We start from the raw sequence: 12,174 nt of genomic DNA, 5'->3' as shown, positions 1-12,174 counted from the left end.
ATTGAAATTAAACCTGCCATAATTCCCAAACCCTACATTCCTGAGACATAATCTTTCATGAGAAATGTAGGAAAACATCTCGTAGCTTGAAAAATAAAAATAAATTAAGCAAAAAAAATTAAACAAAATGCTTCTTGAGGGCATGAAGTGACAAAACTTTCAACATGTCTCCATTAAACCCCATTGTAAATTCAGCCTCACCTTTCCTCACCACAGCAGCACGGCACACCTTTAGTTAATCTGCCGAAAAGGCCACATTATTAACCCGAAAGTACACAAAAAGTACACTTCAGATGCTTAAGTTCCTTGACATGCTTCACGCTTTGAAATTTCACCGATATCTGTTACGGTTCTACAATAAAACGTTCAAATGTAAGAGGTTTATCTCTCATTCAGAACAATGCAAACGCTCTCCTCTCACTGATTACTGCACATCACCATGGAAACCTTTGATCTCTGGACACCTCGTTAGCTAAAATATAAACACCTGTGTCATGGAACACGATGATGTCATAACTCCAACTGACATGCTCAGAGCAGCAGAATTCAGATAATGGTTAATGGTCCTGCCCTCAACAGCTCTACATCAATTATGGGGTGTCTTCATATCCTCCTGGGACCCAGCCCATTGAAAATGTCCACTGTAGTGGCCATTTTGTTAACATGCATCTCCTTTGACTCTTTTGAGCTCAATCCCTGATGTACTGTACAGAGGACATCCTGATCTTTCCAGTGACATGTCATTGGTTAAAATTGCATGCTGGGAAGTTCCTCTTTCTTTTCATCCAAAATGGCTGGCATACCAAAAACAACATGTTATAGAAGCAGGAGGAGAAGTCAAATATTGTTGAATAATTGTAGTTTTTACCATGAAAATCATACATGTTCTTGTTTATTAACATGTGAGGAACTATAGAATTAGTTCTGAAAGCAATTAAATAATTCAAGTTTTCAAATAACAGGTCTTTTATAAATGTCCATTCTAGTGGACGTCAGGACCGTCTTCATGGACTTTATGACTCAATATTGTTGCAGGAGACGGAACTGAAGCAGACATTTTCTGTACCAGAAAGTTCAGGGAGATTCAGATGTTGAGCTCTCAGATGATGAGAGAGGTGAGGCTTTCACACCTGGGATAGAAGAGGGTCAAGAAGAAGGGGGGGAAAGATGCAGGAGGCTCCATGAGCGCACAGATATACATAGAGACAGATAGGGACGAGCTGGAAAGACATGTCCCTCTGTGGGCCAAGAGTAGCACGTATGTCTTATTGTTGTTTTTATTTTAAGTGGAGCCATGAAACATGAGAATTGCCTCAGGAATGCAAGCTTTGTTTCTATGAGTATGGTCAAATGGAGACCACATCCATACAACTAATCGAGATGACCCTACAGCCTGTGCCGACTGGAGTCCAATGAGGTACTTTCCCAGTACATTGACTGCAAAGTCTTTGAAGATCTGGAAAGATTCACCAAAAACCAAACTAGTTTTTTAGTGACCAAATAAACAGCAATGTTCAGATCAATTACTTATTTATGTTTTAAATAAAGGTGAATGTATTATTGTATTAATATCACTCTATAACCATAATACGTTACATAGTCTGTTAATTTTGGCTGTCTTTTCAAACTAATATTGTCCCGACGTCCTCTAGTGGACATACTGTAACATTTAAAAATAAAATAAAAAAAGTTTAAATTGCAAGATGTTTTTTTTAACCCTAAATAGGTAGGAAATCACAAAAAAAAGGAAATTGGAAGACACTTTTTTTCCTCGAGTCCCAGGAGGATATGCCGTTTCCTCGCCATAAAACACGATGTCGCTGTAGCTCCAATGGACACGGTCCGGTCGTCCCACAATCTTCACCTGTATATCACCTCTCCATGCCTCAACAGCTCTACATCAAATCTGACATCTCACCATATGCCGTTTCCATGGAAACGCATCCCTCGCCATAAAACACGATGTTGTCGTAACGGCTATGAAAAGGGTCAAAACAGCACTACACTTCAGATAATGGTTAACGGTCCAGCCCTCAACAGCTCTACGTAAATTATGGGGTTTCATCATATGCCGTTTCCATGGAAACGCATCCCTTGCCATAAAAGACGACGTCGCTATAACTCCTATGAACATTTTCAAAAAGTGCTCAAACTTCACGTGTGCTAACAGTCCAGCCGTGAAGACATCTACGGGACAGTTTTGAGATTTCTTCAAATGCCGTTGCCATGGCAACACAATGCTCGCCATGAAACACGGTTTTCTCATAACTTCAGTGAAAACGGCCCAAAACTTCACAGGTTTGGTAACGATGCAGCCATCAACGCATCTAAGCGTATTATGGGATGTCATCAAATGCCATTGGCATGGCGACAGATCATTCGCCATCAAGTTAGTTCAAAAGTTTGCAGTTCAAATATTCTGCTGCTTTTCCAAGCCTTTTTACTTTCTTTTCTTCTCTCATCACACATTCAAGCCCCCAGTGTTCATGTATCATTTCAATCTAAATTCTTCACTTTCTTCTTACACATTACATTTCAGCATAGCAGTTTAGCGTCAGCTTTTCAATACAAAGCATTCCCACTAGCAATTTCTTCAGGAATTGCATTCTCTAGTGTAATATACATGTTGTATATTGTAGTACAACCTTTTGAGTTTAACTTCTTATGTTAACATAACTATTATTTTTGTTTTATTTTGACTGGATATTTAACTAATGTTTATACAGTATATATATATATATATATATCTTGATTTTTGTTGTAATCCTTTTATGGCACATTGTTATGGTTATATATAAATATTTTTATATATTAATCTTTTATTTATATTTATAATGAAATGGAGCAACTGTCAAAGTACCACGATTCGATTATTTGTAATAATTATCAAATATTGGCCCATATTACATTACATGTTATTTGTTAGACGCTTTTATCCAAAGCAACTTACTGTGGACAATCCCACCAGGAGCAATTTGGGGTGAAGTGTCTGGCGCGGGGACACAACGACATGCTGACTGTAGTGGGACTCGAACTTGCTATCCCCTGATTCAAAGTCCATCATACTAGTATTCACTGAGCCACAGCCTCCATATAATTACATGGTTTATCCCACCCTCAAATATTTGTATCGGGTTGAGTGGTACCAAACCGATACAACTGTTTATGTACAGTACTAAGTTATCAATAGTTTTGAAAAGTATATATGTATGTAAATCAAACATCATTTTGGAGGAAGTATACACATTTATTCCAAGTGTCACATTTTGTTGTGCTGTCAGTGCTACATGTGATTTAAGGTCACACTGGTTTCAATTGTCCCATCAGAAAATGTCCATCATATCTTTTAACCTGCAGCTCTCCTCTATTTACAAGTCCATGTTATTTTTTATCTTTGCACCAATATAAGAAGAATGTCCACAGAAACAGAACATTTCTCATCTCATTTAATATCAAAGAACTTATTTACACACCACATTATCAAGCAATTGTCACTTAAAGGTAAAAAATAATTCAGATAATAAATAACAAAACATCTGCTGCCACGAATCAAAGAATGCTTAGTACATTTTACAATAAAATAAGCCTCTTCTGCTTGGGGCCTCTATCATCTAGATTATGTATTATGGAAATATCAGTAGTAATGAATGTTGCGCGTCTCTAGGCTGTGGTCTCACAGACCTGCGCCCCCCCCTCCAGATCGAGCAGAGCCAGCTCTCTGATCTCCTCCAGCAGGGAGTACAGGTTGGGGGTCTTGCTCTGGCTGAACTCCCTCTCCTCTTTAGAGACTTTGGGCTTCCGGGCCGCCTTCTCCTGGGCCGCCTCCTCCGCCAGGCGCTTCACCTCCTGCACCAGCTGGCTGCGGCCCTGGGAGCGGGGCTGCTGGGGCCCCGCACTGAGGAGGGGTCTGTTGCTGGTGACCTCCAGGGTTAGGGTGTCAGCGTGGCAGTTCGTGGAGCGCACAGAAATACGAACCTGTGCAGAGCAGAGGACTCACATGTTACAATATGTCAATTAATCAAAGGCTAAAAATATGTTTTAAAATACAATTTTGAATGAACACATATCCTTTTCTACAGACATAAAAAAACATATTTGTTAATAATGGCAACATGGCAAATGATGGCACATAATAAATTACAAGAGAATGACAAGGCACCCTCCTTTCTAAAGTGTACAATGTCTTTATTGTAGTTAGACTTAAGATTAAGAAGTCTTAAGACTTAATCTTAAGATCTGTATAATATGTTTTTTCAGTGTAAGCAGAACTTTTGTTAAGTGGATGTCCAATACATTTGAAGGAAATTACTATTTCAACTGACTACATTTACCATTAACAATAATTGGCAAACGGTCCCTTTACTATCAACAGTGTGCCAACAACACAATATCACAACATGACTCCACTTAAATCTTTAAAATGAGGATATCCTCATGCAGTAATAAACGCTACTCACAGAGATGTGGTCGAACAGCCTGAAGGTGGAGGTGCCACAGCTGGAGGTGGTGGAGATGTGGTCTGAGTATCGTCTCACAGAGCCGCTCTGCCACTCACAGCTGCCCTCCGGTCCCACTGCCACCACCTGGCCCTCACGGTTCCTCAGGTACACCGGGCCTTTCACCCCGTACCTGAGAGAGCACAGGGGGGGTCAGGAGTACTGGGTTAGAATATTTTATTCAAATCATACACCTCTGAATGAAAGAATTCCAAGAAACGGTCAACAATATGGCCATTTCTATCCAACCAATAAATAGATTAGGTCTTAATTCTTTGCATTATAATAAAAGAACATTACTTCCTAACTTTGTAAATACTTGGGGCAGCTCTGCCAAACAACATTCAGAATGATCAAGAATGTTTTCAAAATCTTAAATCTACTAACAGTGTGAAATTGTTGAGCCTTTTTCCAAGATGAAGCTTTATATTTGTGACCCATTTTTAAAGATGAACATCTTCATTAGAAACCAATTGGCTTGGATCTGAGAGCCACAGACAGGAAGTCAGAAAGATATGAGGGACAAACAAACATGTTGTTGGTTTAAAGTGGCCCTATTATGCTCTTTTCAGGTTCATATTTGTATGTAGTGCCTCAACTGTGACATGTCTCCATGCTCTAATGTTCAAAGAGCTCTTTATTTCTCTCATACTGCCTGTGCTGCAGCACCTCTTTTCACCCTCTGTCTGAAACCAGAGCCCAGTCTGCTCTGATTGGCTAGCTGGCCGGCTCTGTTGTGATTGGTCAACCGCTGAGAGATGTCCCATCCCTTAACCTATCATGTACAATGTGTTGGAGCGCTAGCCAATAGAAACGCAAGTGTTACATAGTGATGTCATTAAGTTAGGGAAGTAAACATAGGAGTTAAATGGAGGCATTGATGAATGCTTGTGTACACAAAAACGGCAGGCAAAACCGTTTTAAATGTGTGTTTCCTGTGTGGCAAATACAGCTGCTTTATGTCTGTATGAAGTTGTTGTGAGTGTGGAGGGAGCAGCTACAGGTTAGCTTAGCCTAATCGATCAGTGCACTACGAAGCCAGTGCTAGACAGTGAACTGTCAACGGGGGGAGCCCCGCCGGTTATCGGCTCTTAATAGTTTGATTGGTGCTCTCTAGACTCTATAAAGGCCGATCAGGAGAGCTGGATCTGATCGATATGGACATAAACGCGAGTGAAGTGTAACCGGACGCGAGAGAGAGATCAGATCAGCTGCTGAGTCTGATGGAGGCAGCTCTGCATAATCACCTGATGCTCCGCCCTCTGTTTAGCGAGCTGACCGGACAGCGCAAAATGCGTATATGAAGCGCTACGTCATGAACGCAAGAAATCATACCCTCGTGGGGGCGCGCTCATGTGATTGGCTTAGAATGAAGGAGACATCTGATTGGCTATAGATAGAAAAAATTACAAGTACGAATCGGGTGAGCGTCAGGGGAGTCTCAAACAACCCACACACGAATGCACAGCGATCCGTGCACAGAAAGCTGTTTGTGTTTGCAGGTTCAGAAGTTTTAAATGGAAAACTAATATGTGAGGATCAAAAATACATATGTAAAACTTTTTTCTGTATTTGGATTTTATTTACATGTAAATGAAACGGAACACATTTGTGTTTGCATTGAAAAACACAAGTGTGGATCTGGAAATACAAGTGTGAATCCTTCTGTGTGCATGTGTGTATTATGAGACTGTTCTGAGCCCATAAGATGTTGCTTGGTGCTCATCCTTAAAATGAAATAAACCGTAACTTTTGAGGGGGTCTTGACTTTATTTGCCAGACACACGGCACTAAACACACATGCAGAGGTGAACACAGAACACACGTGCAGAGGTGAACACAGAACACACATGCAGAGGTGAACACAGAACACACATGCAGAGGTGAACACAGAACACACGTGCAGAGGTGAACACAGAACACACATGCAGAGGTGAACAGAACACACATGCAGAGGTGAACACAAGACAACATTAGCACGACCAGTAATCCTACAAGCTGTCATCATTCCCCTCCTGACTGTTCTCCTCACTGTCTTCCTCTCTGTCAGACATGGTAGCTGATGATGTAGGCCTACTTCTTTCTCTCTGGTTGAGTCTGTGATTAGCTGCTTGCATCCACAAGTCAACAACTGGGTTTGGGTCGAAAGTCTCTGTTGTCATCTTAGAAAAGTGGATGTAATCAAATAAGTATGTGAACATAACCAATAACAAATTAATGTAACTTATTTTATTTATGTTGTTCATTCATATCTTATTTTACCTTAACATTTATTTATTTATGCATTTTTTTTTTTATCTCTCCAGTTTTAAAGGATATTTTTGGTTACTGTCCTATAGTAGCCTATACATTGGAATGATTTCAAACCTGTTTATCCCAATAATTATAAAGGAGTGCCTTGGAAATATGTGTTTACATAAATTGTGACCAAACCGTTTGAACTTAGACTAAAGTGAACTATCTAAACACTCAGTCCTTACCTCACTGAGCTGTAGTATCAGCCTCTCAGTCTGACTGGAGAGGACTCTCCCTCCACATTATTGTAGAAACATCTTCTTCTTATATCCGTTAAAGCAGGTGGTTCAGACATTATAGTGGTCGGATGCTACCGCCCGCCCGCTGCCTCAAGCGAAGCCACGAATATACTCTCCAATCTTCTCCATAACTGGACTAAATCCGAGATGGTTTTACTCGGAGACCTAAACTGGGACTGGCAAACGGATTTACAAAACTCTTTCAAGGACACTTGTGACTCTCTCTGTTTGGTGCAACTAGTTAACTCGCCAACTCGGTTAAACCAAAAAGATTTAGAGAAGTCCACTTTGATTGATGTTATTCTTACAAACGCACCTCACCGTTTCTCCGCAGTAGGCACGTTTTGTAATGATATAAGCGACCACTGCGCAATTGCTTGTGTGAGAACCTGTAAGATCCCTAAAGGAAAGCCACGTTTCATTCACAAGAGGCGATTCAAACATTTCGATGAGCAGGCGTTTCTACATGATGTTTTTAATAGTGATTTACACATTGTTTCACTTATGACCGATGTTGAGTTAGCATGGAATTATTTTAAATCCACCTTCTTGGCTATATGTGACAAGCATGCTCCTTTTAGGACATCTAGGATAAGCGGTAAAGACAACCCCTGGTTTAATGATTCTATATCCTCTCTCATTCGACAGAGAGACACTGACTGGGCTAAAGCAAAGAAATCGAATATTCCATTAGATTGGAATCTGTATAGGACATTAAGAAACAAATGCACTAAGCTGATTAAAGACTCTAAATGTGCCTACTATCTTAATGCAATACATGACAATTTGAATAACCCTGCAAAGTTTTGGAAACTTGTTAAATCCTCCTCAGGTTCTATCACTCCAAACAGCCTTCCTGATCTCTTAAGGGTAAATCAGAGTGAAATCAAGGGCAAAATGGATATTGCAGACAGCTTTAATAATTATTTTATTTCTGCTGGCTCAATCTTTGATTCTAGCAACTCAGGGATGATTGCTGCTGAAGGAGAGCCAGGTCCTCCGCCACTTGACCCTGATCAACTGTTCACCTTCGCCCCCATCTTGACCTCTCAGGTTCACAAAGCTTTAATGAGCCTAGATGTAAAGAAATCTTCAGGCCCAGACAAGATAGAGCCGTTCTTCTTCAAAGTTGCTGCAGGTCTGATTGCAGAACCCATAACGTCTATTTTGAATCTCAGTCTTTGTGCTGGTGAATTGCCTAGCTCCTGGAAGTCGGCCATGGTTCTCCCCTTGTTAAAGGGCGGAGACCCCTCTGACCTAAATAATTATCGCCCTATTTCCAGACTGTCTGTAATGGTCAAAGTCTTTGAATCTCTTGTAAACGAACAACTGAAAAAGTTTCTAACTGACCATAATATTCTTAACGAGTCTCAGTCAGGCTTCAGATCAGGCCATAGTACTACTTCAGCGGCTATGCTAGTCTCAAATGACATAATTGAAGCACTAGACAAGAAAAAACACTGTGCAGCATTGTTTGTTGATCTGTCTAAAGCTTTTGATTCTGTGGATCATGCATTGCTACTGCAGAGGCTTGGCTGCATAGGTCTTGGCAAAATGGCTTTGAGCTGGTTTAAAAACTATCTATCTGAAAGAACTCAGTGTGTCTCAGTAGAAGATTATACCTCAGCTGCTCTTACTGTAAACAAAGGTGTTCCACAAGGTTCTATTTTGGCCCCTGTCTTATTCTCCATCTTTATAAATGAACTAGGAAATGGGATAAACCCAGCACGGTTTCATTTATACGCCGATGATACATTACATTACATTACATTACATTACATTGCATTTAGCTGACGCTTTTGTCCAAAGCGACTTACAATAAGTACATTCGACCAGGAAGACACTGATACAGTTGTTTACACAGTGGCTTCCTCTTTAACCCAGGCCATAGAGCTTCTACAGGATGCTTTTAATACACTGCAACACTCCTTGCTAAGGCTAAGATTGGTCCTTAATGCAAAAAAGACCAAGTACATGACCTTCTCTCGCTCTCGAGCTAATACAGCTGTCCCTCCGATTCTGACACTGGAAGGGACATGCCTTGACAAAGTAGCATCCTACAAATATCTGGGCATATGGATTGATGAAAAGATGGCCTTTGATGTTCATATTGGGAACCTACTGAGAAAACTTAGACCTAAACTGGGCTTTTTCTTCCGTTTAAAGAAATGTTTCCCGTCTGAAGCCAGGAAGAGAATTGTGCAGAGTTCCTTTCTGTCTGTATTAGACTATGGCGATGTGATCTATATGCATGCTCCTTCCTCCCTGCTTAAAAAGCTGGATTCTGCGTACCATACTGCTATACGTTTTGTAACAGGTGCAGGCTCTCGCACCCACCACTGCACTTTGTATCAGTCCTTAGGATGGTCCTCTCTGTACCAAAGAAGACAATCACACATGTTGATTTTTATCCTTAAGTCATTGCTAGGTAAGCTGCCCTTATATATCTCCAGACTTCTGTCCTTTTATACTTGCTTTTTTAATACCAGACGAGCAGCAAATGGGATGCTTTTAAATGTTCCTTTGATGCAGTCAGAGCTTGGTAAAACTGCATTCTCCCACTATGCTCCCTTTTTATGGAATACGCTGCAAGTAAAACTTTGTCGAGAGGCACTTCCTACTGTAAATGCTTTTAAAGGTATGCTACGATTAGCCCTTCATGAAACATGTAACTGTTTTACCTGATGCTATTGCTGATGTGATTATGCTTCTTGCCACTGCACAAATGGCCTTCTGTATTTATATTTGAATTGTATGTTTTTTGTTTAATGCCCTTGTTTTATGTTGAAACTTGTTGTGTGCCGTGTTGGTCAGGACTCCCTGGAAGAAGAGATCTTGTATCTCAATGGGACATTCCTGGATAAATAAAGGATAAATAAAATAAAAATAAAAAAGGCCGAAAATTAGGATGAGCACCTACGGTCAAAATTGTTTTTTTCCCTCCCAGAGCTGCCAGCGCCTCCCAGATCTGGCACTCTAGGCGAACATCTATTACGCCAGTGCTACGGGCCGGTCCTGAGTTCTCTCTTTTCTCTTTTCTATTCTCCCTTCTCTCTCTCTCAATGTTGGTACGCAAATGCGCCTTTTTTCAAATGAAACGGTGCTCTTTTTTTGGCGGAGGTGCGCATGCGCACCTGCGCACCAGTTATGTGCAGCCCTGTATATAACACTACAGGAAAGGGCAGGCAACAACAAGCATAATAGGGCCTCTTTAAGAAAATATATATTTCTACCATCGCTTCAAAATAGCTAAATGACTACATATTACTTGGACAATTAAAAGCTTTTGTCTATAAGTAACTAGCCGACCTTTAAAAAGCCCCCCGTTATTATCTTACTCTGAGATGAACACCAGGATGCCGTTGTCTCTGATGGAGTAGATGACGGCGTCCGCCACACAGCTCTGGTCGGACTGAGGGTCTCTCTCTTTGAAGTAGAGGCACTGGAACAGCTCTGTGGATATCTTCTGGGCCTGCTGGGCTGCCTGGGGAAGGTCACACAGAGGTCAGAAGGTCACACAGAGGTCAGTCAGAAGAGCTTATTTTATAGAGTAAGAAGTGAACAACACAGCAGCACTGACCCTGTTCTTGTTGTTGATATGATGAGCCGTTTCCTCCAGTTCTTTGTTGCTGGCTAACGCTTTACCCGGGTCCACCCCCCTGTCCATAGTGATGGCAGCGGTGAGAAGGCGGTGCACCACGATGTCGGCATAACGACGGATGGGTGAGGTGAAGTGTGTGTACCGGTCCAGAGCCAGACCTATGAAGAACATTAGCATTAGCACAGATTGCTACAGTTTAAGTGGAGATACTACTGGGGAAGAGGAGAATAAATAGGCTTTCTCTTGAAACAAAAAGTGATACATTGCATACATTTTCAGCACAGAAGTCTTACCATTGGATAAAACCTTAGATAAGCGGGGGAGTGCATCTGACGAAGAGATAGGTTGTTGTGCTCTCTATCTCAGTTTCTTATCCTATATCTAACAGAACTGCTCGGGTCGTGATAGATTGAGTGGGGAAGTTCATGAGATCTTTTTAGAGGGTTATCAAGAATAACTTTTATCCAATGACCTTTTCCCTCCCAGTCTGTGTCTGTGTATTCTCATGTTCCGATTAACCCAGCCAAATATTTTTTCTTGTTTTGTATCTATATCTACGCCGGGATCCGGAGTCGAGTCTGATCTGGATTAAGTCGTGGACTTCGGGTCGTGGCTGAACCTGTCTCTGTGGTCCTGCCTTGGGTCTCGTCATGCTGCTTCCCTGATGGCTTCCACAGGATTGTAGCTGACATCCTCGTGGATTCATCTTCTTATTACAGACACATGCATTTCCTAACATTCGGTCTATATGCTGTAAAATGTATTATCTCTTTGATTTACACACGGCATCTATTGCACGTCTGTCCGTCCTGGGAGAGGGATCCCTCCTCTGTTGCTCTCCCTGAGGTTTCTCCCATTTTTTCTCCTTAAACTGTGGGTTTTCTCTGGAAGTTTTTCCTTGTACGATGTGAGGGTCTAAGGATAGAGGGTGTCGTTTTTCCATCCATCAATCTTCTCCCGCTTATCCGTGGTCGGGTCGCGGGGGTAGCAGTTCCAGCAGAGAGTCCCAAACTTACTTTTCCCTGGCGACATCAACCAGCTCTGACTGGGGGATCCCAAGGCGCTCCCAGGCCAGCGAAGAGATATAATCCCTCCACCTGGTCCTAGGTCTACCCCTTGGTCTCTTCCCAGCTGGACGTGCCTGGAACACCTCCCTAGGGAGGCGCCCAGGTGGCATCCTAACTAGGTGCCCGAACCACCTCAACTGGCTCCTTTCGACGCGAAGGAGGAGCGGCTCAACTCCGAGTCTCTCCCGGATGACCGAAACTTCTCACCTTATACCTAAGGGAGACACCAGCCACCCTGCGGAGAAAACCCATCTCGGCCGCTTGTACCCGCAATCTCGTTTTTTCGGTCATGACCCATCCTTCATGACCATAGGTGAGGGTAGGAACGAAAATGGCCCGGTAGACAGAGAGCTTTGCCTTCTGGCTCAGCTCCCTTTTAGTCACAACGGTGCGGTAAAGCGACTGCAGTACCGCTCCCGCTCCTCCGACCCATCTCACGCTCCATTGTTCCCTCACTCGAGAACAAGACCCCGAGA

At 42.0% G+C, this 12,174-nt stretch overlaps 1 protein-coding gene across 3 annotated transcripts in view; it reads right to left on the bottom strand.

Annotated features, from left to right (window-relative positions):
• Positions 1–3,405: 3,405 nt before the first annotated feature.
• Positions 3,406–12,174, bottom strand: part of dis3l (DIS3 like exosome 3'-5' exoribonuclease) — a 35,227-nt gene continuing 26,458 nt past the window's right edge. For all 3 annotated transcript variants that reach the window (XM_034233769.1, XM_034233768.1, XM_034233770.1), the window contains 4 exons: positions 10,611–10,789; positions 10,369–10,514; positions 4,458–4,629; positions 3,406–3,975 (listed from right to left, as the gene is read on the bottom strand). In XM_034233769.1, the coding sequence (XP_034089660.1) occupies positions 3,661–3,975; positions 4,458–4,629; positions 10,369–10,514; positions 10,611–10,789 (812 nt within the window). In that variant the 3' untranslated portion in view covers positions 3,406–3,660. The remainder of the gene's footprint in view (positions 3,976–4,457; positions 4,630–10,368; positions 10,515–10,610; positions 10,790–12,174) is intronic.

The sequence above is a fragment of the Gymnodraco acuticeps genome, unplaced genomic scaffold (genome assembly GCF_902827175.1).
Source record: "Gymnodraco acuticeps unplaced genomic scaffold, fGymAcu1.1, whole genome shotgun sequence".
Taxonomy (NCBI): Eukaryota; Metazoa; Chordata; class Actinopteri; order Perciformes; family Bathydraconidae; genus Gymnodraco; species Gymnodraco acuticeps.
This window is presented reverse-complemented; position numbering and strand designations above follow the sequence as displayed.